Source organism: Thamnophis sirtalis, unplaced genomic scaffold (assembly GCF_051295495.1).
Source record: "Thamnophis sirtalis isolate CommonGarterSnake01/CBP01778 unplaced genomic scaffold, rThaSir2_p1.2 scaffold_3, whole genome shotgun sequence".
Lineage (NCBI taxonomy): Eukaryota > Metazoa > Chordata > Lepidosauria > Squamata > Natricidae > Thamnophis > Thamnophis sirtalis.
In genome coordinates, this window is record NW_028261383.1 from 155761190 (window position 1) to 155785869 (window position 24680).

The following is a 24680-nucleotide window of genomic DNA, read 5'->3' on the forward strand; positions in this document are numbered from 1 at the left end:
AGAAATGAAAGATTGTATATATGTATATATCATTTTTATCTATCATTTATCATCACCCTCATTATCCCTCTCTCTCTCTCATCACCATCATCTCTGTCTATGCATCTATCATCATATCTACCTATCTACCTACCTACCCACCTATCAATCTTATATCTATCTATCTATCTATCTATCTATCTATCTATCTATCTATCTATCTATCTATCTATCTATCTTATATCTATCTATCTATCTATCTATCTATCTATCTTATATCTACCTACCTATCTTTTATCTATCTATCTATCTATCTATCTATCTATCTATCTATCTATCTATCTATCTATCTATCTAACTATCTATCATCTACCTACCTACCTACTTACCTACCTACCTACCTACCTTATATTTATCTATCTATCATCTAATTTATTTACTGCCCATCTTGTGACTTAAAAAGACACTTTAGGGTTCACATTACACTAAACCATAATCAGATTGGTTTGTTTCTGGCTTGGCACAATGTTTTGACCTAACCATTTGTAAATCATAGTTTATTGCAGAGCATATTGCCTGAATCAAGGAATTTGTAGCTTACTGAAAAATTGTGATTAAAGCAAACTGTGTTTTAGTAAAATGTGAGAATCCAAACAGCCTATGTGCACAATCTCTTTGTCAGGACTATCTGTAGCTTATTTCACTAGTCGCAGCTAGTCAGAAACCGCACCAGGTCCAAATGTCCTTCTGGGCCTCTGGGATTTCTGTCACCCGGGAAAGCCAAGGCAATGAATTCTGCAAGAGAACTAGATTAGCTCCTTTTCCTTCAAAGGAAACAGTGTAGTTTTGCATGGCTTGAGTTTTCTGGAGCTGCCAGACAATTTCTTCCTGAAGAAAAAACTTGCCTTCTCCCTCCACGCTCTCCCCACTCCTTCCCGAAGCCAAGGCACTGTGGCTCCTTGGTTTTGCCTAACCCTGACTATCTTGCTCCCTGCACCACAAAATGCTTAGGTTGGGCATAGTAGATAAAATAAATCTAATAAATAAAATGAACATTCTATCCTTTTGCTCCCTGATCTTTGGGTGTTAGGGTCAAACCCAGTTCACCTCTTTGACTAACCCCATCAAACCTAGGTTGACTTTTCATGCCCCGGATAAAGTATCCTGCAACTACTTCTAAACCAAAAAGTAGAGTCTCCTTATCAGGTCACAGCACATCCCAAGGGACCATCAACCTGGAGAAACCCCAACCTTCTATCCCCTCACCAGCTGATGGCCTCAGTGTTCCATAGCCTTAAGAATGGGCTTTCCCAGCATTGCTTCTCTCCTAAAAAGCCCATTTTGCCTAAAAGCAGAACTCACCCCAAGTACACAGACAAGCATTTAACAGATCATAACAAATTAAGAGTTGGGAAGGGCCTTATATCTAGTCTAACCCCCTGCTCAAGCAGGAGACCATACACCATTTCTGACAAATGGCAGTCCAATCTCTTTTTGAAGGCTTCCAGGGATAAAGCTCCCACAACTTCTGAAGGCAACTTCTGTTCCATTGGTTGATTGTCCTCACTGTCAGAAAATTTCTCTTTATTTCTAGTTTGAATCTCTCCTTGGTCAGTTTCCATCCTTTCCTTGTCTGGCCTTCAGGTGCTTTGGAAAATAGCTTGACCTCTTCCTCTCTGTGGCAGCCCCTCAAATATTGGAACACTGCTATCATGTCTCCCCTGGTCCTTCTCTTTGCTAGACCAGCCATGCCCAGTTCCTGTAACCAACTTGATTAACTTTCCCAAACAGAGCACCCAATCAGATCCCTAGGATTTTGCCAACTTGTAGCCCTCAATTTCTATAACAATCTTGGTTTATCCACTGTTCAGGCTCCCTCTTTCTTGTAAAGCAGGGAACCAATATGTTTACAATAAATATGGGTCTTCCCCTTGGTGTTGTGCTCTTGTGCTCTTCTTCAGACTGAACCCACTGGTCAAGTGAGGCTGTCCAATTTCTAAATTCTGTGGCAAAACTAGTTAGTAGATATAATCCACTAAAATAGTGGATATATATCTATCTCTAGATAGAGATATAGATAGAGATAGAGATATGTTTTTGAGTCAGTGTTGATCACTAGCAACTGCTTGTGTTAGTCCTGCAGTCTTCTTGGCAAGGTCTTGGAAGAGGTTTGCCATTGCCTCCTTTCTGGGACTAAGAGAGACTGGCTGGCCCAAAGACACCCAGCTGCGTTTATACCTATCCAGGAGTGGACGTCACAGTCTCCAGATTTCTAGCTTAATACCTTCGCCATACCACCAAACTGGTTCCCTTATTTTATTTTATATTCTACCTTTATTATTTTTACCAATACCTTAAGGTGGCAAATATATCCAGCATTATCTTCCACCTCCTATTTTCCCCAAAACAACTGGCTTTTATGGTTAAGCCAAAACCTGAACTCATGGTCTCTAACTTTCTAGCCTGGCGCTTTAAACAAACTGGCTTTAGCTTACAAATGACTTAAATTGAGGAAACGGATTATTTGCTCATGGTGTTTTTTTCTTCTTCTTCCTGCATGCTGAGTAAACCTTACTTTAACAAGCACTCAATTACAGATAATCCTTGACCACGATTAAGCCCAAAATTTCTGTGGATAATGAGACAATTGTTAAGTGAATTTTGCCTCATTTTACCTTTTTGGCCACACTTGTTAAGTGAATCACTGCAGTGAAGTTAGTAACACCGTTGTTAAGTGAATCTGGTTTGCCCAATGACCCCAGGACATTGCAACTGTCATAAATATGAATTTGTTGCCAAGCTTTTGAATTTTGTTGACATGACTCTGGGGATGCTGCAACAGTTACGTGAAAAGGGGTCATGTCATTTTTTCCAGTGCTGTTGTAACTTTGAATGGTCATTAAATGAACTGTTGTAAGTCGAGGATTACTTATATTCTAACAGCTATATGATGGGAAGAAAACTATCCCATGAAGTTATTTCCATGGTCCCCCTGGCCTGATTCCTGCGCTAGCCGTGCAAATTAACTAGGGCAGTTAGCTTCTGCAAAAATAAGGAAGTTTTAAAAAAAGTATTAGGCCTTTATACTGCATCTGAGAGAATACAGGTAACCCTTGAATTACAACCATAATTGAGTTGCAAAATTAGTATTATGGTTGTTAAATCAACCGCGTTTCCCCATTGACTTTGCTTGTCAGAGGGTCGCATAAGGGGATCCCCTGATTCCGGGACCTCTGCAACCGTCATAAATGTGAGTCAGTTGCCCAAGCCTCTGAATGTAATGCATGTGACCGCGGGGATGCTGCCACAGTCATAAGTGTGAAAAGTGGTCATAAGTCACTTTTTTCAGTGCCGTTGCAACTTTGAACTCTGCAGATCATCACTTAGCAACCTGTGAGTAAAGCTGTAGAGCAGGGATGCTTTCCTACGCCACACCTTGCATTGCAGTTGCCACCTTACTTTAACACGCACCTGATTACAGGTAGTCCTTGATGTAGGACCACAATTAAGCCCAAAATTAAGCCTACCTATCAATGACTACTGTCAATGACTACTTCAATGACCTGTCAATGACTACTTCAGCTTCAACCTCAATAATACAGGGGCAAACAATAGATACAAACTCAAGGTAAACCGTTCCAAACTCGATTGCAGAAAATACAGCTTCAGCAACAGTGTGGTCAATGCCTGGAATGCTTTATCTGACTCTGTTGTTACATCCCCAAACCCCCAAAACTTTAACTTTAAACTGTCTAATGTAGAGCTCACCCCATTCCTAAGAGGTCCGTAAAGGGGACATGCATAAGGACACCAGGGTGCCTACCCCCCCTGTCCTACTGTCCCCATTTATTCGTACCCATTTCCCTTGTTCATGTCCATATTTATACTGCTACCTGTTATCTCGTAGGTTGACAAACTAAATAAATAAAATAAATATATAGACTGTAATATTTCTGTTGCTAAGTGAGACAGTTGTTAAGTGTTAAGGTGGCTGGGCGTATGTCCCTTCAGTCCGGCACAAATTACCCGCGCGCACACATACACATACACACCCTTCCCCGGGCGGCCGTTGTAAATGGCTTTCATTAAAAGCGCGCTTTGCCGACGTGAACGCCGGAGGGAAAGCGGGGCTCGTTGAAAAGCGGCTGCCGGAAAAACCTGACAAATGCCCCGTCCCACGCAAGCGTATCTGGGGGGGCTCTAGTAGACCCATCAATCCAAGGCGGCTGCAGGAGACGATGGGTGTGTGTGTGTGTGTGTTTGTGTATCAGCGTCCCAATCGCCGGCCTCGATTTCCCCGGCGCAAACCACACAGCGTGGTAAACAAGCAATTAGCCGAGGCGTCCCACCAGGGCCGAAAAGAGCCATTCTGCTGGATTTATCCTCGCAATAAACGCGCAAGCGGCCCCCAGACGGCAACCGGCGCTCGCCTCTTGTCAGGGACCGTCGCGGTCCCACTCCGCTCGTCACCGGGAAGCTGCCGCAGGGCCCCGCACCACATGGGCTGCTGCCACCCCCTGTCATCAATCCCGCACCGCGTCTGGGATGGCAGGAGATATAAAGGCGCTGCCAGGAGAAGGGGAAGCAGGTCGGGTGGGGAGCAGAGAGGCGAGAGGAGCCGGGCCTCCACCATGGTCGCTTCCCGCCTTTTGCTAGCGCTGGCCTTGCTTCTCTCGGGCAGCCTGCGGTCGGTCCGGAGTCTCGAGGAGGCGCTCGGCTCCCAAGAACTCTTGGCCGAAGAACCCAATGGCTACCCGGAGAGGTTATTAGACTGGATGGTAAGTTGCCCCGCGAGGAAGCAGGCGGCTGTTTCGGCCTTCCGTCTGCTTCCCGCCTTTCCTCGTGGGAAAGTTTTAGCCGCAGGCGGACGTGGCTTGGGAGTCCGCGGCAAAACTGCCTTTCCTTCTCCAAACTTTGCACCGGGTGTCTATGGAGATTCTCAGTCATCCAGCTCATGGTTGTCCCAAAGGTGCTTTTTCAAGAGGCAACTGGACTTTCTGGATTTTTTAAAAGACGTTTTGCTTTTCATGCGAGAAGCTTCTTTAGAGCTCCATCCCTGACCTGGATGACTGAATCTCCATAGACATTTCAGCTTAGACAGAGTGCACAGTTGCCCTCCTGCTCCCGCCACATTTCATCTTTATCACAACCTTGCAAGGTGGGTGAAGGAGAGAGAAAGTAGCCTGAACTGGAGGACCAGAGGAAAGCTTTGCCATAGATGTGCCAACTCCCATTACCCATCACTATAGCCAGGCAGCCCCGAACTATGTTACACCCATCCAAATGGGACAGTCACTTGCATCTTTCCTACCAACCGAGACAAGCTGGGGATCCTGGCATCAGCTTGCCAGTTTGGAGGTGAGAAGGTTAGCCGAAGCTCGACCAGGAGAGGAAAAACAAGCCCAACCGTGACAGGTTTATAGCTAATAGCCTTTGCTCATTTCTATTTCCCTTTGGGAACTCCTCAAGAAGGACGAAGAAGCATCCTTGTGATCCATCGAGCTCTGTGGCTAAGCCAGATTTCTTCTAGTTTCTTCTATTATTCTTCCTCTTACCTGCTATCAGCTCCGGGACTCAGTAGGTGGTCTTAAGAAAGTAGTAATTAATTTTGGTGTTAATAAAGATCTGGGATAATTCTATAGAGCTCTGTCAAAGGAGTACAGTAAACGTCTGCAAAGTCTTGGAATTATTTGTGGATTAAGACACATTTATTTTGTGACTACCATGCTTGCTGTATATACAATTTAGAATAGTGCAATTTAAGACTTTCAGATTTTTTTTCTAAGCATGATTCCAGCAACAAAAGGCGTAAGGCGGTTGGAGGTTGGAGAGCCTATATGTTGCTGTTCGTCAAACAAGCATCCATGTTTGCCTATGTATTGTAGACATGTGTTCTAATGGGTGGACCACTCGATAAATAGTATACTGTATATATACCTTGTTTCTGGTGTACCATACTATTTGTGGAACTAGCTTCCTATGTAATTTTTTTCCACAAGTTATGCTGTTGATAAATATGATCTTCAGGATGTCTTTTTATAGGAATTCTGTTCTTTTTGTTATATGGCTACTGTTGGGAAAGGAACATGGGGGGGAGATTCCCTTTAGCAATCTTAAAGCTGTCTTGCTGATCAAATAGGCACCTTCGGCTGACTAGACTGAAGAGCAAGATTCTTTGCTTCCTGGTGTCTCTAAGGACACGTTTGCAGCAAGAGAATTTCCAGCTTGATATAATCTGTCATATTCTGATATGGAGGCATCAGTTTATCCAAAAAGTGTCCTTGCAAATTCAGGATTGATAGGCAGTCTATAAAGACTTACAGCATATTGGGGGCTGAATAGAAGAGCTGCAGATTAGCTGTGCATTTTAAGAAACACGCAAACAGAGAAATAAAAAAACAATATAGCCAGGATCCAACTCAGAGTAATCTTTCTCGTTATAGGTACTGGACAAAAAATAAACCAGAATGTACTTTTAAAGATTTACATCTGAAGCAGCCTTGCCCAATCTGATGCCCTCAAAACCTATCATTGCTAACCTGACTGGGGAGAATGGGAGCTGTAAACATATACAGCTGGAAGATGCCAGGTTGTAGAAGGCTGATCAAAATCTAAAGGCAAGGTATATTTGGCTGGGTTCGCATAACACACTTAATGCAGGTTGGGGGTTTGCACAGTACATACACTAACTCATTATCTAGGTTTCCCAACACATTAAACTTCCCATCTAAAAAGAATCTAGGATTAAAACTAACCAAGCTTAACATGTCGTATGAATGCAAGCTTTTGATTTTTAACTAACCTGGCTAGGCATATTGTGTGAATCCAGCCACTAGAGTAAAAGCAAAGGGAAGCGGCTGCCTTTAGGTTGTTATGGTGCAGGATGGATCTTCTCCAATACATATATCTTCAAGCTGAAGCTACACTCAGCATGCAACACCTACATACTGTTCCTGCTGAGCTGTTGTTGCCTTGGGTCTTCATCTGACCTGTTGTATGTCTTAAACTTGGGGCAAACTCTGTCCAGTTGCATACTCTGATGAACTCCAGGCTTTCTTCCTACAGCCACAAGAGGGTGAGGACCACACTGGTCAGAGCTTACCTGATGACCATCTGCTGGGCGTCCTTCTCCGGACATTGTTCCATGCTGTGCAGAGACCTGGTCGCAGTCCTTCCTTCCTATTCCAGCCACAGAGGTATGACTGATTACAGGTTTATTAAGTAGAACTATTTATTCGGGTGAAATAGGAGCAAATACATTGACTTCATGTTTCTGTGCAATTTCAAAGTTTCATTTCTGTCAGTTTTCTGGATTTGATTTGAAAAACATTTTTTCAGTGGTTGTGTTAGAACATCCAGCTATTCTTCTGCCAAGGCTACTTATGCTTTTCATTCAAATGGTGCGCTAATTGCAGAGATTTCACTAACCTCCCATGGCATATATTGTAAATATCAGGCAACAGATTCACAATTTAGAGATAATTAAAGGAGAACAAGAGATAATGTGTAATTGCTATCCAATTAGAGCTTTCCAAACTCTGTGTGTGTGTGTGTGTGTGTGTTTGTTTGTTCTTATGTGTGTGCTAGATGAACTAAGGTCAAGTACTAGTTCCAACTGTAGGAGAAAAATTAACCAAGGGTGTTTTATTTTACTGAATTCCTGGCTTACACCTTTGTACAAACCAGGAATTGTGCTTGAGATAAACTGCTGATTGACTTTCTGTTGTGTTTATGTTACATCCTGGTTTGAAACTAACAGCAAAGCAGAAATTGGGCAAAATGAAACTTAATTTTGGTTCATAGCCTCCAGGCTATGCAGGGGAAAACATGGGCAAATCAGAACGGAGTTTTTTATGTTTCTCTCTGCTGTTGCTACATACAACTCCTGGCTTACTGGTGGCATCCCTATTCATGTATAACTCCAACAAAGGGTGCCTTTCATCTTTTCACCTTTCTGTCCTTTAAAAAGAACTAATTACTTCCTGAACCGTAATCCAATTCACTTCAGTCAAGTCCTGGAGGCAAATGGTACCCATAATTCATTGCTTCTGAGCTTTTTGGAGTCATCTGACCAGCTACTGCTGGAGACAGGATGATGTATCAGAGGGAATATAACTCTGATTTCCCCAAAGAGGGCCCAGTTTGTCATTTCAGGCACTGTATTCTCTGCGTTGCTCTCTGTTTCTGATCCTTTCTATAGGTTTGGCCGTGAAGTCAGATCCAGCAATTTGAGAAATGTTGGCCGGATCAAACCACGGGCTTGGGATTCTCTGGCCCCTCAGTTTCTGAGTATGGCTGCCCCACAACGCTTTGGCAAGAAAAAATGAAGCGGGAAATAGCAATCCGGAAAAAATAAACACCAAAAGTAATTGCTTCCTGGATCCTGGCAAACTGGATGAGAGCCACACCTTAATTTTCTGCTTCATTTCTGTGTCTTGTCACTCAGCCTTAGCTGGGTGGCCCATCCCTGTTAAGGACCTGCATTTTATCTGTTGTCAACAATAATAAAACAACATTGTTACATCTTGGAGGATACTGCAGTCCTTTTGTCATGTAGATGTCTCTGCAATTGATTTCTTCAGCTACAACCCTCATTAGTCTTGGTCTTCAGGATCATTGAACAGGGATGAGGGGAGATGTACTTCAAAATATCTGCAGTGCTTTCTGTTAGGGAAGGGTATTCAGTTCTAAAGGGGGAAATGAATGGCACATTTGGAAAAAGAATTACGGTGAAAATTACCTGTGCCTTCATAGGCGAATACATCTATGGTAAGTGAAGTCTGCTTTTATGCAGAGACTTCCTCTTCCGCCTCTGTAAAATGCTAAAAAAAAGTCTGTTGGTCACAGTAGTGGTGGATTTTGGCAACGCCTGTCTGGGAGCGAGTCTTTAAAACATTGCAAAATCCAGATTCTCCCCCAAATGAGTTTTGCACAATGCATAGAATTCATTACACTGAAAGATTAATATCCTATCCTATACCACCTACGGCCAAAGTAGCTGAATAATACAGCTCCTAGAATAAGGGATATGTAGCCCAACATCACCTGTAAGCATCAGACTGACTCCAGCTGAGCTAGAAAAACATGGTTGCTGTTTACGGGACCAGTTACCTGTTCAAATTCTTTCCTTGGGTTGGGACTGCTTGCAGGTACACATACATGCACAATATAGGAGGAAATCATTTCTACAAAAACTAGTATTGGTTTGAGGAGACAGAAGACAATCTAAAAAATTTAAGTAAAGGGGTGAAATTGTTTGAAACTTGTTTTAAAAAAGAAAAATGCTTTCTGAACATGAGAGTGAGGCTTGAGGGACAATTCAAAATTCCTTTCCATACCTGAATGGTGCAAATTGGCTTCCCAGAAGTTGCTGGACTTCAATCGCCTGGAGAAAGTCTGTTGGTCACTTGTGGGATTTACAACCTCAACCCCCCCCCCCTTTCTGATAGAAACTAAACATGTAGGCAATGGGATGCTAATTCACCCTCAAGTGTGCAGGACTGCATCTAAATTAGCAGAGATCACAAATAGCTCAAACAGTCTGAAGGTTTCTGGCTTATGGCATGTAGTGAGGGAGGTACAGCTTTTTTGTATGTGCATGCCTGATTTCTTTTAAGGATTGGGGATAAAATAGGACTACTTTTTATTTTTTTAAAAATCCCATTTTTTTTTATTGCAACTCCCAAACATGATAGAAATCAGTCGATGCTTATGTCCTGGAGAACAAGGGTGACCCCGAGTGAGCAAAGAGGCAGGATAGCCTCCAGATGGGTTGTCCTTGCGTCTCAGGAAACAAGGCTCCGTAAACCCCATCCCTGCTGCAACTTCGGCCAACTTTTTCAAAGTCTTCCAGTTCAGCCAACCTCTTCCAACCTTCCTCCTTTCTTGCAGCCCCATCAAATTGCCTTCCTGTCACGTCGATTCATGAGAGGAAAACAAAATGGCCTCCTCAATGGATCTGCAGCATTGCCCGATGCACGCCTCTCACTTGCCTCCAGCCATGATTTTGAGGTACTGAAGTGCATTGCGGGCAGCATCAGCGCGGGCAGCAGTGCGGGAATTGGCTGAGCCGTGGCATACTGTGGCTGGCTGTGTAGATAGCTCCACCAAGCACTGGTAGAGGCCACTTATGCTCGTCTCATCTGTGAGGGGGGAAAAACATTCTGTTACTCAAACCAGAAAAAGCAACCTGCTGTATCTGATCTCATACGGGTAGTCCTTGATTTACAATCATTCATTTAGTGACTATTCGAAGTTACAACAGCACTGGAAAAAGTAACATGATCACTTTTCACACGACCATACCGATAGTCACATAATCAAAATTTGGATGGTTGGCAATTTGCTCATATTTATGACAGCTGCAATGTCTTGGAATGATGTTATCGCTCTTTGTGACTCTCTGACAAGCAAAGTCAATGGGGAAACCAGATTCACTTAACAACCGCGTCACTAATTTAACAACTGCAGTGATTCACTCAACAACTGGCAAGAAAGGTAAAATCGGGCAAAACTCACTTAACTGATCGTTTAGCAACAGAAATTTGGGGCTCAATTGTAGTCAAAGGTCAAGGACTACCTGTATATTGATTATTCTTAATTGGCATGAAAATATTCTTCAAATAGAAGCAGAGCAACAGATAAACAACATCTACAAACCTGGCAATTAAAACAAGGTTTTACAGAAAATTTTCTTAGCACACAGTTATGATAGTAAAAGAACTCATAGATTCATCTAGTATAAATTTAACAATAGTGTTAAAATTTTGCTACAGTCGTGTACTTACCAAGCGGCCTAAGGAAGGGATGGGGAACAAGTTGGCTTCTAGATACGGATGAATTGCAAATTCCAGGTGGCTTAACTACTATGGACATGCTGCAAGATACTCAGACTTGTAATTCTCATCAAGAAATCTGGGGAAGGCAAACCTATTCCCAAATGAAACACCAGGATGTGTGTAATACGGCAAATGTCTAATCTGTCTAATGTCTAATCACTAAACTATTTTTTCTTTTCCATTTCTATTACTCATTCTAATCTTAAATGTTTGGGGAAAACCCTACCTTAACAGGCTGAATAGGTTTGTCAACTGTGTTTCTGTAGCACTGAAATACATATTTCCATTCTTGTTTTGAAACTATTTTTAGAAATGATGCATTAGTTTAGTACAATGTAATATAATTTTGCTGATTGAGTTAGAATTTAAATTAGATATTTTAAAATTTCATTCTGCTCAAGAGAAAATACATGATCCTTGTAGAACTAAAGTCTGCACTATATAATGACCACTGCCCTTTAAAAAGCAAGCAGGAGCAGCCTGCTTAAGTTCATTGTACCAGAGTATAATGCTGTCATTCCTAAAAGACAGCAGGACATACTTGTCAAAATAGACGAACAAAAATCTGCCTGACTTGGTGATCACTTCAATATTTTCCTTTTACATCTAAGAAATATATACCTAAATTAAAGCAGACCAACATTGCAGTACCAAATTCCTGACCTTGTCTGGTTTGTGTTCCATGTCAATATTTCTCTTTCAGGAAGCCAAACATTGAAGTGACCCATGTAGATCCAAGTTCTCTCTGACTTTAAAGGATAATTCTAAGCTTGCCTGGCTACATTTGCTTTCAGCCATCCAGTTGCTCACTGTGCAATTGGGAATCACAAAGTGGCATTTGTAAATGGACAAATACATAAGGGCATCCTCACTGAGTGTCTACAGTTGAAACCAGCAACTCAGTCATTAAGCAAAGCAGATAGTAAATGAAACCACTCCTCTGCTTATGATCTTACTTCAGCTTTCCTTTATTTTACAGACCTGCAAAGGTCCTAAAGCCAAGGATTGGTTGTAAAGGTACTTTGTAAAATCACCATTGTAAAACTGATCATTAAATGAAGCAGTCACTAAATGAGGACTGCCTGCGGTGCATAGGAGGGAGGAGAAAATTCACACAACCTTTATTAACTCTAATCTCTGCCTCGTTCCTTACCAATATCAAGGTAACTGATATCAAAACTCTGTTCTTCGGAGAGTTCCTTCAAGAGGTTGCAGAACCCGGTGTTGAAGATTCGGTGGTTCTTCAGATGAAGAATCTTCTCTCCCACTGAGTTGCGCAGGGAATCCCAGGTACAACCGGATCCCCGACTTTTCATCCCATCCAGTTTGGTTCCTGCAATCTAAGTAGGAAAAAAAATGTCACGGAGGTTCTGTTTCTTTCACAGATTTCAGCATACAGTAGTTAATACACTATATTGCCAAAAGTATTCGCTCATCTATCCAATAACCAGAATCAGGTGTTCCAATCACTTCCATGGCCACAGGTGTATAAAAGCAAGTACCTAGGCATGCAGACTGTTTTTACATTTGTGAAAGAATGGGTCGCTCTCAGGAGCTCAGTGAATTCCAGCGTGGAACTGTGATAGGATGCCACCTGTGCAACAAATCCAGTCGTGAAATGTCCTCGCTCCTAAATATTCCACAGTCAACTGTCAGCTGTATTATAAGAACGTGGAAGTATTTGGGAACGACAGCAACTCAGCCAGTGGTAGGCCACGTAAACTTGTCCAACATCAGAGTGTGACCTCACAAATGTGCTTCTGGAAGAATGGTCAAAAAATCCCATAAACACACTCCTAAACCTTGTGGACAGCCTTCCCAGAAGAGTTGAAGCTGTTATAGCTGCAAAGGGTGGACCAACGTCATATTGAACCCTATGGATTAGGAATGGGATGTCACAGTAAGTTCATATGCAATTAAAGGCAGGTGAGCGAATACTTTTGGCAATATAGTGTAGTCTTTCTTCTGCTGTTACACAATTATCCTTAGTTTTTCTGTCTTTGTTCTTTATTAAATTTCTACCGTGTTTGGGACCACGCTTTCTTGTTGTGGTGCCTGCCCTCTGGAACGGCATCCCTCTAGGGATTAATGTGGCTGACATTGTGATTTTTCTCCCAGGCCTTGGGTTAAGTTGGGGGGTTGGTCCCTTATGCAATTTCATTTGTTCCAAGGGATTGTCTTTTCCCAAGCTACGTGTGTGCTTCTTATTTTCTCTTCTTTATTATTTATTATTATTTTTCAGAGGAGCAGGATAGCCTTCTAAATCTATAAAAAAATCATTACATTCTTGGGAAGCTACTAATAACATTTATAACCAATTTAGTTTTTCTCTTATCTAATTTTTGGAAATGCGGCCTGGTGCAAGCCAAAATGCCGACCAAAGTCGTGAAAAAGTTTTACATCCTTGAGATAAATATTTGCAGAGCCACTAGAGCAGTGTTTCTCAACCTTGGCAACTTGAAGCTGTCTGGACTTCAACTCCCAGAATTCCCCAGCCAGCATTCGCTGGCTGGGGAATTCTGGGAGTTGAAGTCCAGACATCTTCAAGTTGCCAAGGTTGAGAAACACTGCACTAGAGGATGCTCCTGGCAAGCTATTATCTTTAACAATGCCAGGGTCGGTTTACACTTCACAATGTGTCTTGGGCAGAATATTTACCGTTTACTGAGTTTTACATCTGCTTTTTGTAACAGATGCCTTGCATTTTTTGCAGGATTATCAGTGAACCGACTTCTTAGTTTAAATACCCTCCCCCCAAATTTAGAGAGACTTTGGTCTTTTTTCCCCTCTATTTTGCATTGTCACATCAAGACTCACAATAGAAAATTGGTCCTCTTCCATTTCAGCCTCACTCCCCTCCCGTGGATCCAGAGGAACATTGTGAATTCGAACCAGCATCTTCGCTGCAGCGTTGCGTTTGGCTAGTTTTTTGGAAGTGCCACTCCCTGGAGGGAAAAGGAAAGTTAGAATAGCAATTTGAAAACAGAACTGATATACTGATCCTAAACTAGATTCACCCCAAATGTTGAATATACAGCCATAGCTTATAAAGACTATAAAGTTTTTTAGGGCCTTTCAGCCAGCTCCCTGGAAGATCTTATACTGTACATTCCTGTATCTTTAATTGGGTGTCTGTGAGTGAAAGATGCTTTTGTGCATTGCATTTTGATTTCCCCCATCTTGTTTTATAAGGGCACAATTCCTCCTTCCACTTTAGACCTGTTATTGGGAGGTTTCCCACTCTTTTAAAAAGATTTCAAAAATCCCATTGGGATTCCTGAAGGAACAAGTCAACATCATCTACACAATAAAAAAGGAATTAAGAACTAAACAGATTAATCATGGTGGGTTTAAATTCTTCGTTAACATCTTATGATAGTTATTTATTTAGCCTATGACATATCATACATAGACTTGCAATATGTATTAAGATTTCACCTAGATTGTAAAAAACACAGTAAAATATGAATGTTAAAAGGTTCTATATTCAGCTCTAGGCCATCTAACCATTAAAGGGCAACATCATATACACACATACACACATATATGTTTTCGTAGATTTTCACGGGTGTAGGTATGCTGGTCTTGTTGTATTCGGGTCTTTTCCTGTGTAAGATTGAGATTATTTTGGCAACATTACAGTGAGGTCCCACTCGCCATCTTCAGGTTGGTGTTTTCAGCTTCGTGCTTGTGTGAGAAAGGCGTGGTCGAAGCTGTCGTCTTTCTATAAATCTTGGTGTGTGTGTGTGGAGTGCTGGCTTTGTTACGTGACGATACCTCCTGCCTACCAGATATCCAGGTCGTTACAACACAAAAGAATAACAGACACACAGCCAGCATCTCAGCCACACAGGATGATACGAAACAGCTGACCAATCTACAAATATCAACTCCATCTACCAATCAGGATGCAACTACACAGCCAATCAACCCACTTACAGCAACAAAGCCAGCACTCCACACACCCCCACCAAGATTTATAGAAAGACGAAAGCTTCGACCACGCCTTACTCGCACAAGCACGAAGCCGAAAACACCAGCCTGAAGATGGCAAGTGGGACTTCGCCGAAAAGTTGACAAGACAATCTCAATCTTACACGGGAAAAGACCTAAATACAACAAGACCATACACATACATACATACACAGACACACACACACACAAATATATACACACATATATATCATGATATGATCTACAGTTTGATGGGACCCTGCAGACACACTGAAGGGAGGATACTATGCCCCTTTTATACAACGTCTATCTTATGATAGTATACCTATTTCAATAAACCTTTCAACACGACAAGTCATGGTGAATTCCTTGCGGTGTGCTGGCCCAGATTCCTGAGTGACGGTGTATTCTGGGAGTCGCCAGCCCTTCTGCACCACCAGTTCCTGGGGAAAGAGGCAGATTAGAAAAAACATTCCGCTCTGGATTCTTAATAGGAGTGGCAGGTCTGGCCACCATTGTTCTTTTGGTATTTGTAAAGCAACTGTATTTACTGTATTACTGGATTTAGAAACTCTAGTATGTAGAGTATATAGTATAATGCAACCATCAATTAGTATAATGGTTGCATTAACATACATTTGGCTGATAACTGGGCGAAGACTCAAGCTAGCATTAACTAATCTTCGCTATGGTCAAATATGGTTACCACCAGGAGCTTTGGTGGCACAGTGGTTACAATGCAGTATTGCTGCAGGCTACTTCTGCTGACTGCCGGCTGACAGCAGTTTGGCAGTTCAAATCTCACTGGCTTAAGGTTGACTCAGCCTTCCATCCTTCCGAGGTGGATAAAATGAGGACCCAGATTGTTGGGCGCAATACGCTGACTCTAAACTGCTTAGAGAGGGCTGTAAAAGCACTGCGAAGCAGTATATAAGCCTATGTGGTATTGCTATAGCTACAGGTTGGATCAAGACAACTTGGAAAGCTAGGGCCACAATAAATGGGTTTTACTTACAATATGAGGGGTGGGAAAACTGATTTAATTTACCATTGACCACATACCCCATCTTTTGAGATGGGGTATGTGACTGGTTTTATTCCAGAGCTGCAGAAAGCCCATGTTCCTTCTGACTAAAAAGCATGATCCCAAAAGACCCATACGTATTGACAGATTGTTTTCCTAAAATAGTTCTTGGTCCTTCCTCCAAAACTGCTCCACCACCTGAGAGTCTTGGAGAACTATTTGAGAGGATGTGACCTCGTGGTTGATTCCCTATTCCTGCCCTATAAATGTTGGCTGATGTCTCATTTTTAAAAATCAGGGTCTTGAGAGCACTGAATCCTTTCTATGGCCACCTCTTACAATTATGTATCGAATCACAAATTATTCATTAGATAAACATAAGTACATTACTATCATTATATATCAATTATTCAACTGTCATTATTATTCCTTAATTTTAAACGAGTCATTCTAAGTATTGAATTCATACATACAACATCATTTTACATCAATAGTTCAACGCCAATTATTATTTCTACATTTTAAACAGAATATTCTGTATATAGGGATCATACGACATCATTCCATTATATTGTTCTAATCTATTTAACAATGCTAAACCCTTAAAGTATTGCATATATCATTCTATTATTCTTAAAATATAAAAAGTTCTCCAACGTTTTCCATTACCATGATTTTTATCTAACTGGGACAGCATCCAGATTGAGGGAAGCTGACCAAGGCTGCCAGCAGAAAGTACTCGAGGTTGCAAATACATCACAGCCAAGAAAACTGCTTACCTGTAAGGCCCCAACTGGATTGCACTCAGACTGTTGTGGGGATACTGGGGATTTTATGTCCAGCGGAGAACTTCTGAGTAAAAGGTGACAAATAAAAAATTCTTCTTCCCCAAAGTGTTGCTAACTCAGATACCTCATGCACACTCACTCGCACGCTGCTAATTAAAGGCACAGTAATTTTTTTCCCAGGGAGCTGCCTGAAGGGCCTTCAGAAAGAAAAGCTTTGCCTGGGATCTACATTTGACTGCAAAGAAAAGCATAAGCCAATCAGTCTAGGTGTCAACTTGTGAAGCTTCTCTAGCTGGCTCCCGAGTTGCCATAGGGAGGGGGATGGGGGGAAACGAGCCTCACAGCTGCATTGAGGAATTTGCACTCAGTCAAAACAACACACATCCTAGCTAGCCAAAGTCAAGGCCATCTCCACAGAAACCAGGAACAGCCGGAGGGAGTGACTTCTACAACCCACAAAATTGCTTCATTGGGGAATGGGACTGATGACACAGCTTGGTGGGAGGGGGAAACAGGGTCAGAGGTGAGGCGCCAACTGAGTGGGGTCAGAACTGGCTTCACTAAGTCCGTGCTGATATGGCACTCCTAATAAATAACGGGATTTCCCTTGAAAACTGGCTTGAGGCTCCTGCTTTTGTTTGGGGTCAGTACTCTGACACTAGGTTGGAGGGGAAAATTCATTCACAATAAACAGGTGTGTATTACATAAGAACTACTTGCTGGTATTTCCAACAGCAAACCAGACCTGCTTACCTAATTTCAGAGTATTGAGTAGCAAACAAAATGGGGTACGTTCCATATATCTGCATCCTCTATGTCTACCCAATCCTTCCCAATCTAGAGGCTTCCAAGTGAGTTGAACCTCTGCTCCAGAAAACCCATGCTAGCTTGGAATTCAAGAAACTGAAATCCAAACCTTCTAAAGAACACAATGGGGAAGACTGTTGGGAGTCTATGAAGAGCAACAGGGACAAAACTGAAATAACAAGCACCAGCAACACAGGAGAACCCAGCTTGTTCTAGCAGAAAAGTCCTGGGCTTTAGGGAAACAGGAAGAGTTTGGGCAGCTCACCCTTTGTGTTTTCGCTTCATTAATTATCCCATTACCTTGGAGAGGCTGCTGGTAGGATGGGTACAGGCACAGCCACCGGAACAGTGGTCAGAGCCAAGGGCTCTAGAGAAAGAGAGCTTGAAAATACAAAGTGAAAACATTAAAGCACGTTCAGTAGCAGAAATCCATACAGTGGGAAAATTTTTTGAAATGAAGTCAGAGATTGCCAAACTTGAATTACAGAATCTACTTTATTACTTTTGTCCTTCCAGAATATTTCCTCTATCCAAGCTTCCTTTTATTGCTTAATATCTAACTGTTAAACTACTCTGATCCCATAATGACGGGTTTATACAACCTGCTGAAACAAAGGTTTCTATCTGGTGTCTGGTTCAATGTGCTGTGTGAACCCAACCACTCTATTCATTTGTGGTTCAGTGTATTGCGTGAACCTAGAAATTGAGTTAATTCAGTAGTTAATTCAGCTGACTAGTAGTGTAAAAAGCAGTCTGTAGATCCATGTGCTGAATAAACTCAGTGTTCATTCAGTAGCACACATAGAACATCCTGAGAAAATGAAATCTCAATGTGACTTGCAGTAGAGCTTGATCAACAATATGTTACACTTTGGCCCAGGAAAAGCCAAGTATTGTGATGCAAAGTGAAGAAACATACATGGAAAAAGTTCAGAGAGCAGATTTGAAACAAATGTTTTCAAAGAATGTTTAATGCTTTCAACAGTGCAACAAATATATTGCGTCCTTGCCTAATTCCAGCACTTGGTTACCGATTTGTCAAAATAGAACTAGTTCTCTTTCAATAATGGATAAATACAGAGTACTGATGGAAATATAGTATTGCCAGTAGAATTGTAATACTGTGGCAGAACAACCAACCTAGAGGCTTGCTCAGCTGTGGGGCAGGGAGAACACGAAGACCCTTTAAACCAGTGGTGGGTTGCAGGTGGTATGCCCCGGTACGGGCTTATCGGAGCCTGCCTGGAGCACCGGGTACCATTCCGGTACGGTGCTCCAGAGGGCCCACCCACCTACCCAAGCTCCTTACCTGTCCTTTAAGCCTTTGGCGCTTCCGCGCACATGGATGACGTGTACGGCGCCTGCATGATGCTCCGCTGAGCAGCTGGAGCATCGCTGAGGCTTGCGGAATAGCAATAGCAGTTAGACTTATATACCGCTTCATAGGGCTTTCAGCCCTCTCTAAGCGGTTTACAGAGTCAGCATATCGCCCCCACAGTCTGGGTCCTCATTTCACCCACCTCGGAAGGATGGAAGGCTGAGTCAACCCTCAGCCGGTGAGATTTGAACATCCGAACTGCAGATAACAGTCAGCTGAAGTGGCCTGCAGTACTGCACCCTAACCACTGCGCCACCTCGGCTCTTTAAGCATTACAGACAAGTATGACGCATGAGTGCGCTGCGCGTGTCCATGTGGGTGACGCCGGGGCCTTCCAATCATACCGGTTGGAACGGAATCCGGAACCCACCACTGATTTAAACCCTTTAAAGCTCTGCAGTCCTTTTGGTCTTTGATAGCTTTCTCAAATATACCCTAAATATTAGTATAAAGGTAAAGGTTCCCCTCGCACATATGTGCTAGTTGTTCCTGACTCTAGGGGGTGGTGTCATCTCCGTTTCAAAGTCGAAGAGCCAGTGCTGTCCGAAGACGTCTCCGTGGTCATGTGGCTGGCATGATTAAACACCAAAGGCGCATGGAGCACTGTTACATTCCCACCAAAGGTGGCTCCTATTTTTCTACTTGCATTTTTATGTGCTTTCGAACTGCTAGGTTGGCAGAAGCTGGGACAAATAACGGGAGCTCACTCCATTATGCAGCGCTAGGGATTTGAACCGCCAAACTGCCGACCTTTCCCACTGACAAGCTCAGCGTCTTAGCCACTGAGCTACCACATCCCTAAATATTAGTATATCAGGGGCTTATTTACCTGCCCATCATCACCAATAGTAAGAAAATCTCCATCTTTATCCAAACTGGACACAAATTTTAAGTTTTTGAGATGAACAAAATATAAACAGTACTAGAGATAGAGGATGCCCTGATAATTCTTAAAGAGCATCTGGGATCTCTAGAACTATCCCAAGCAGGCAAGTCCCTCACCTGGCTTCATCCAGCGGTGTCGGCTCTAACATGTTTCCTCCCTTCAGGAGCCTGAGTGCTACTTCCGCTGCCTTATGTTTTGCAGCTTTTTTGCTAGGTCCTTGGCCTAAAAACAGGAAGGAAAGAGATGCCGATACCAAGCCAAAGTCAGAATGAGAACTTCTAAGAGTGAAACATGTATCATTTCCTGCCACGTGGTAGAGATCAAAGGGGCACACATGGGGATCCCTGATATTTTCCATTAGGCTTGGCCTAGCCCTATATAGCTTTAGTAGGGAGGAGTTAAACAGATTACAGGAGGGATTCCCAAACTGGGGCTCAGGAAATCTCCCCACCCACCCCAAGGAAGAATTGCAAATAACTTGGGGGATGTCATACTTTAAAAAAAAACAAAACTGAATAGACTTTAATAGCATTAAAACTCATTCTGAGCCTCCTTTTCTCATTTTTCCTAGCACACTGTGCAATTGCAATACAACAAAGTTTAAAAGTTGCTGTGATAGATACATTAAAAATGCATATTTTATTAAATGCTCATTTTATTATAAGCAATCTATTTATTCTTTATCCTAACATCAATTAAATCATTAGTTTTATTCAGAGGAGAGTCACACATACTCATTGGAAAATTCAGGGGGGATCAAAGGATCACGAAGTTGGAGAGCCACTAGTATAGAGCTACCAATTCTGGACTTCAAAAATCCACTACTAACCACAAGGGGATATTTGTATTTTTACAGGGAGGACCTGGGGGATCTATTATTGCAGGTGTTTTTTTAAGAATTATTCCCAAGTTTAAATGATATTGTGAATTGGGACACAATTTAAGGCAAAGTCAGCAAACTTTTACTGGTTACAATATTTATATTCGTTTTATTTCATTTGCCCGCACATATCATCCATGCTTACTCACACATCCTTCTCAACTAGGCTGGCATCACTCGCCAGAGGGGCAAAAGTCTGGATCCAAAGATAACTCAAGGAGTAAGGGCTTCAGAACCCCTGTTAATCTTCCAAAGTCATTGTGTCAAGATTGAACCGCTTTGCCTCTTTCAAAGTTTAATGCATCTCAACTTGCCAATGAACTGGTGGAAGGGAAGGGGGAAATGGAATGATGAGAATGTATGCGGAGATTGTGAGAGCATGGAAACCATCAAGGTCACACTGCAGGTGCTGGACAAAGAGACGGACTGTTCCCATAACAAACAGACATCTTATAATCGGACAAATGTGATCACCCAGGGGTGGGGAAATGGGGAAGCTATTGTTTAATTAGGCAAGCAATTGTGCAGGGAAACCAAAGATGGTTTTGTTTCTTCAATACCAATATGGTGAATCCAATAAAGTTTTACTTTTGAGAATTCAAAGCTCCCAAGAGTGTTTCCTTGATTTTGGTTCACTAGTTGGACAACTGACACCTTGCTTTATTAATTCAGAAGTCTGGTAGCTGTTAGCAGGACTTGAGGAGGGATTTTCCAAGTGCTCAGGCCCAATTTCTTTTGTCTGATTCAGGTGACATTTTTTCCTAGGTTTCCTTAATGACCGAGTTCCTTCTTAATTACTTCCCCTAAGGATTTTTTTTAGATAAGATTCCTTGCTTTTGTCTACTCTGTACCTACTTTTCATGTTTAACTATGGCAACTTCAGCCTAGTCTCACAAAGACCTATGAAAAATAAGGTAAACTGCTTCATCAGTATACTTATTCTTTACTGCAACTAACCGGTGCAGCTGATGTCACCAACTGTGACACGAAAGGTGAAGTTGGGCTGATGTGCTTGTCCTTCAGCTTTCAGTAAGTCATAGACGGGTGTTTTGCCTATGCGTGTCCCATACTCTTGTAGCAGGCTGATCGGGGTCTTTCCAGGATTGGACGCCAGCATTTGCTCTATACTGAGGGAAGCATGGAGATTGAGATGAATATTAGAGCTATTCTTGCCTGTTTTCAATGTTTCTGTATCTGCTGTGATCTCATACTTTACAGCAACTTTTCCCAACTTGATACCTTCCAGATATGTTGGGAAACAACTCTGACTCCCCAGCTAACACAATTTACCAGAGGTGTTAAAAGGTGTAGCTCAATATACACGGAGAGCACCAGATTGAGGAAGACTATTCTATAACAAAGAATGATTGTCTTTCTTTCAACCCCATTCCAAAATACCTCCAGCTTTACCACTGACAGAAGCAACTAAATTTCCATAGTGAGTTCCCCAATGACAATAGGATTAAACTCTTCATTAAAAGATTTACTACAAAATGAACTTTCCCATCTTCATCTGTAGAAAAATCCAATGACAATAGAGTCAATTCAAGTAGAATAGAAACCACAAATTTACACCCCTATGATTGCTTTGATTAAACCTGGAGGTATCGTTTATTTCTAATGCACAGAAATCATTGATACCACATAAGACAGTGTTTTGGAACCAACTGGACCACAGTCCAAGAAACCTATTTATCTAAGTATATTTGCCCATAAATGTATGGCTGTATTACTATTATCCTTCTCATCTATTACACTACCTTCTCTTATTGGTATAATTATTCTGAATGTTATTTTGTTATTCTGAGTATTATTACTTTGTTGTTTTGCATGTACACTAAGAGCTTATGCACCAGAGACAAATTCTTTGTGCGTCTAATTGCACTTGACCAATAAAGTCTTCTATTTTTATCCAGTCCTATTCCTGCTTTTAAGGCAGCAAGGTTGAAGATATCCTCAAGTTTAAGCTTCAATCCTGGTGACAAATATGGACTTAATTATACTGTTTTCTTAAGTATGGAAGTGAGCTTTCCTGGTGGCCTTTCAACCAAGAACTTCCAGGCCCATCCCTGCTTATCTTCTAAGCCCAGACCAGCCACATGAGAATAGCACACACAATGAATGGTCACATCAGCTAAACCTCTGTCCCGTGTATTAAAAAGTGCAGATTATGATTAATTCAAAACTCGGTCCCATTCTTTCCCTGACCCTTCCCCCCACCCCAACTTTCCTTCTGCAGATCGGGAATGTCCCACAGAACTCGACCCTCCCGTGACCCCCACCCCCAAGATGGGACAGCAGCCATAACAAAGTTTAACCCTGCCATGCCAAGCCCAGGTAGGACTTCAGTTCTCATCATCCTTATCCAGCGGCATCCTGGGGAGGGGGGGGGGTGTTGCTGTCAACTAAACTAACGAGATGGTTTCTTTTTCCACGAATGCATGGCTGCTGCTGGCTGTCCAAGGCCCAGGATATCTCGCCCCAAACACGCCTTATACTGCCAGAGCCCGGTGACCCATCATGGCAGGTTGGGCCTCGGGGACCCTTTGGATCGTCGCACGTGAACCCGAAACGCGGCCTTGAGGAAGGGGGAATGGGGGTGTAAGGGGCGGGGCTTGCCCCTTCCGTCTCCTAGCAACGGTCCCAAAGAGGCGGGGTTATTCACCAGGGGAAGCTGCCGCAGCTCCTGGGGCTCCCGCAAGGCTCCTCCGCCTCCTCCTCCTCGCTCATTCCCTCCTCCTGCCCCGCCGCCGCCGCCGCCACCACAACTCCTTCCACCCTCCAGTCCGGCTCACAAAGGCCGGGAGAGAGGAAGCGATAGTCTCCGGCCGCCTCGAAAAGGCTACGAGGCGCATCCTGGATGCTGGAGTCCACACGAAGACTGCCGCCACAAGGCAACATTGACCAGAAGACTACGCATCCCGTAAGACTTTGCAGCTTCTCTCTCGATACCCTTCAATGCATTGTGGTTGCTCCGGTGCACGCTGGGAGTCGTAGTTCTGTTGTTAATTTCCAAGCTGTAACATGGGCATGGACGTTATAAGTATACCCCAAAGGACGGAGGCGCGGTTCGAGGAGGAATAGTTATGCCATTACAAGTAAAAATGCGAATAGCACATCATCATCATGCTATGGATGAAGCATGTAACAGTGATACCCATTGTCATGGGGCACTGGGCACCATGTCCAAGAATTTAACAAGATACATCCACAAATTGCAGCTTCCTGCAATAACACCAGCGGAACTGCAAAAAAGTGCGCTACTCGGAACATTTTATATTTTAAGAAGGTACTTGGTTGAAACCTAAGACGCTGGCAGCAAACCATATCAACCATTAGCACCAATCACTGGTATTTGTAATGCATTTTTGAATGTTCAGTTTGCTGAGTTTCATGTTTAATGAATAAAGTATATAATACTAATAATACTAATACTACTACTACTACTACTGCTAATAATAATAATAATAATAATAATTCTTGTGGGATTTCCGTATACAAACCGACAAAATACTGGCGCATAATACACCAGACATCACACTGGTTGAGAAAAATAAGGTCACAATCATAGACATCGCAATACCAGGTGATAGCAGGGTCGCCGAGAAGGAACATGAAAAAATCGCAAGATACCAGGACTTAAAAATCGAAATTCAACGACTATGGCACAAACCAGCAGTGATAATTCCAGTGGTAATTGGCACCCTGGGTGCTATTCCAAAAGCACTGGAATTACATTTAAAACAGTTAAAAATTGACAAAATCACCATCAGTCAAATGCAAAAAGCCGCACTGCTTGGATCTGCACGCATATTACGAAAATACGTTACGACGTCCTAGGCCCCTGGGTGGGGCCCGACTAGTAACCAATGCCAAATCCGTCGAAACAACTGGCCGCTGTGATACAATTGTATAATAATAATAATAATAAACCAGGACTTAAAAATCGAAATTCAACGATTATGGCACAAACCAGCAGTGGTAATTCCAGTGGTAATTGGCACACTGGGTGCTATTCCAAAAGCACTGGAATTCCATTTAAAACAGTTAAAAATTGACAAAATCACTATCAGTCAAATGCAAAAAGCCATACTGCTTGGATCTGCACGCATATTACGAAAATACATTATGATGTCCTAGGCCCCT

At 42.5% G+C, this 24680-nt stretch overlaps 2 protein-coding genes across 3 annotated transcripts; one reads left to right on the forward strand and one right to left on the reverse strand.

Annotated features, from left to right (window-relative positions):
• Positions 1-4325: 4325 nt before the first annotated feature.
• On the forward strand, positions 4326-8502 carry NPFF (neuropeptide FF-amide peptide precursor). The gene is made up of 3 exons (XM_087710506.1): positions 4326-4757; positions 7045-7175; positions 8180-8502. Exons 1-3 carry the CDS (start codon positions 4479-4481, stop codon positions 8304-8306), a joined length of 537 nt encoding a protein of 178 aa, XP_087566632.1. The 5' UTR covers positions 4326-4478; the 3' UTR covers positions 8307-8502.
• A 1128-nt stretch (positions 8503-9630) lies between these two features.
• On the reverse strand, positions 9631-23460 carry TARBP2 (TARBP2 subunit of RISC loading complex). Of its 2 annotated transcripts, none has more exons than XM_014071320.2 (9): positions 23200-23460; positions 21492-21661; positions 19771-19876; positions 17691-17771; positions 16575-16644; positions 15097-15214; positions 13635-13762; positions 11971-12157; positions 9631-10121 (listed from the first exon to the last, which is right to left on the reverse strand). In XM_014071320.2, the coding sequence occupies exons 1-9, from the start codon at positions 23433-23435 to the stop codon at positions 9964-9966; spliced, it is 1254 nt and encodes a 417-aa protein (XP_013926795.2). In that variant the 5' UTR covers positions 23436-23460; the 3' UTR covers positions 9631-9963. The 2 variants fall into 2 exon arrangements, with proteins under 2 accessions (XP_013926795.2, XP_013926793.2); XM_014071318.2 differs by having other exon boundaries at positions 16575-16647.
• Between the last annotated feature and the right edge of the window lie 1220 nt (positions 23461-24680).

Bases quoted from the DNA above. Each gene is read 5' to 3' on its own strand.
- NPFF (XM_087710506.1), top strand. From the start codon at position 4,479: ATGGGCTGCTGCCACCCCCTGTCATCAATCCCGCACCGCGTCTGGGAT. The intron at 4,758-7,044 runs GTAAGTTGCCCC...TTCTTCCTACAG, and splicing joins AGAGGTTATTAGACTGGATG to CCACAAGAGGGTGAGGACCA. The intron at 7,176-8,179 runs GTATGACTGATT...TCCTTTCTATAG, and splicing joins TTCCTATTCCAGCCACAGAG to GTTTGGCCGTGAAGTCAGAT.
- TARBP2 (XM_014071318.2), bottom strand. From the start codon at position 23,435: ATGTTGCCTTGTGGCGGCAGTCTTCGTGTGGACTCCAGCATCCAGGAT. The intron at 21,662-23,199 runs GTGAATAACCCC...TGCTTCCCTCAG, and splicing joins AGCTGCGGCAGCTTCCCCTG to TATAGAGCAAATGCTGGCGT. The intron at 12,158-13,634 runs GTGAGTCTTGAT...TTTCCTACTTAG, and splicing joins AAGAGGACCAATTTTCTATT to ATTGCAGGAACCAAACTGGA.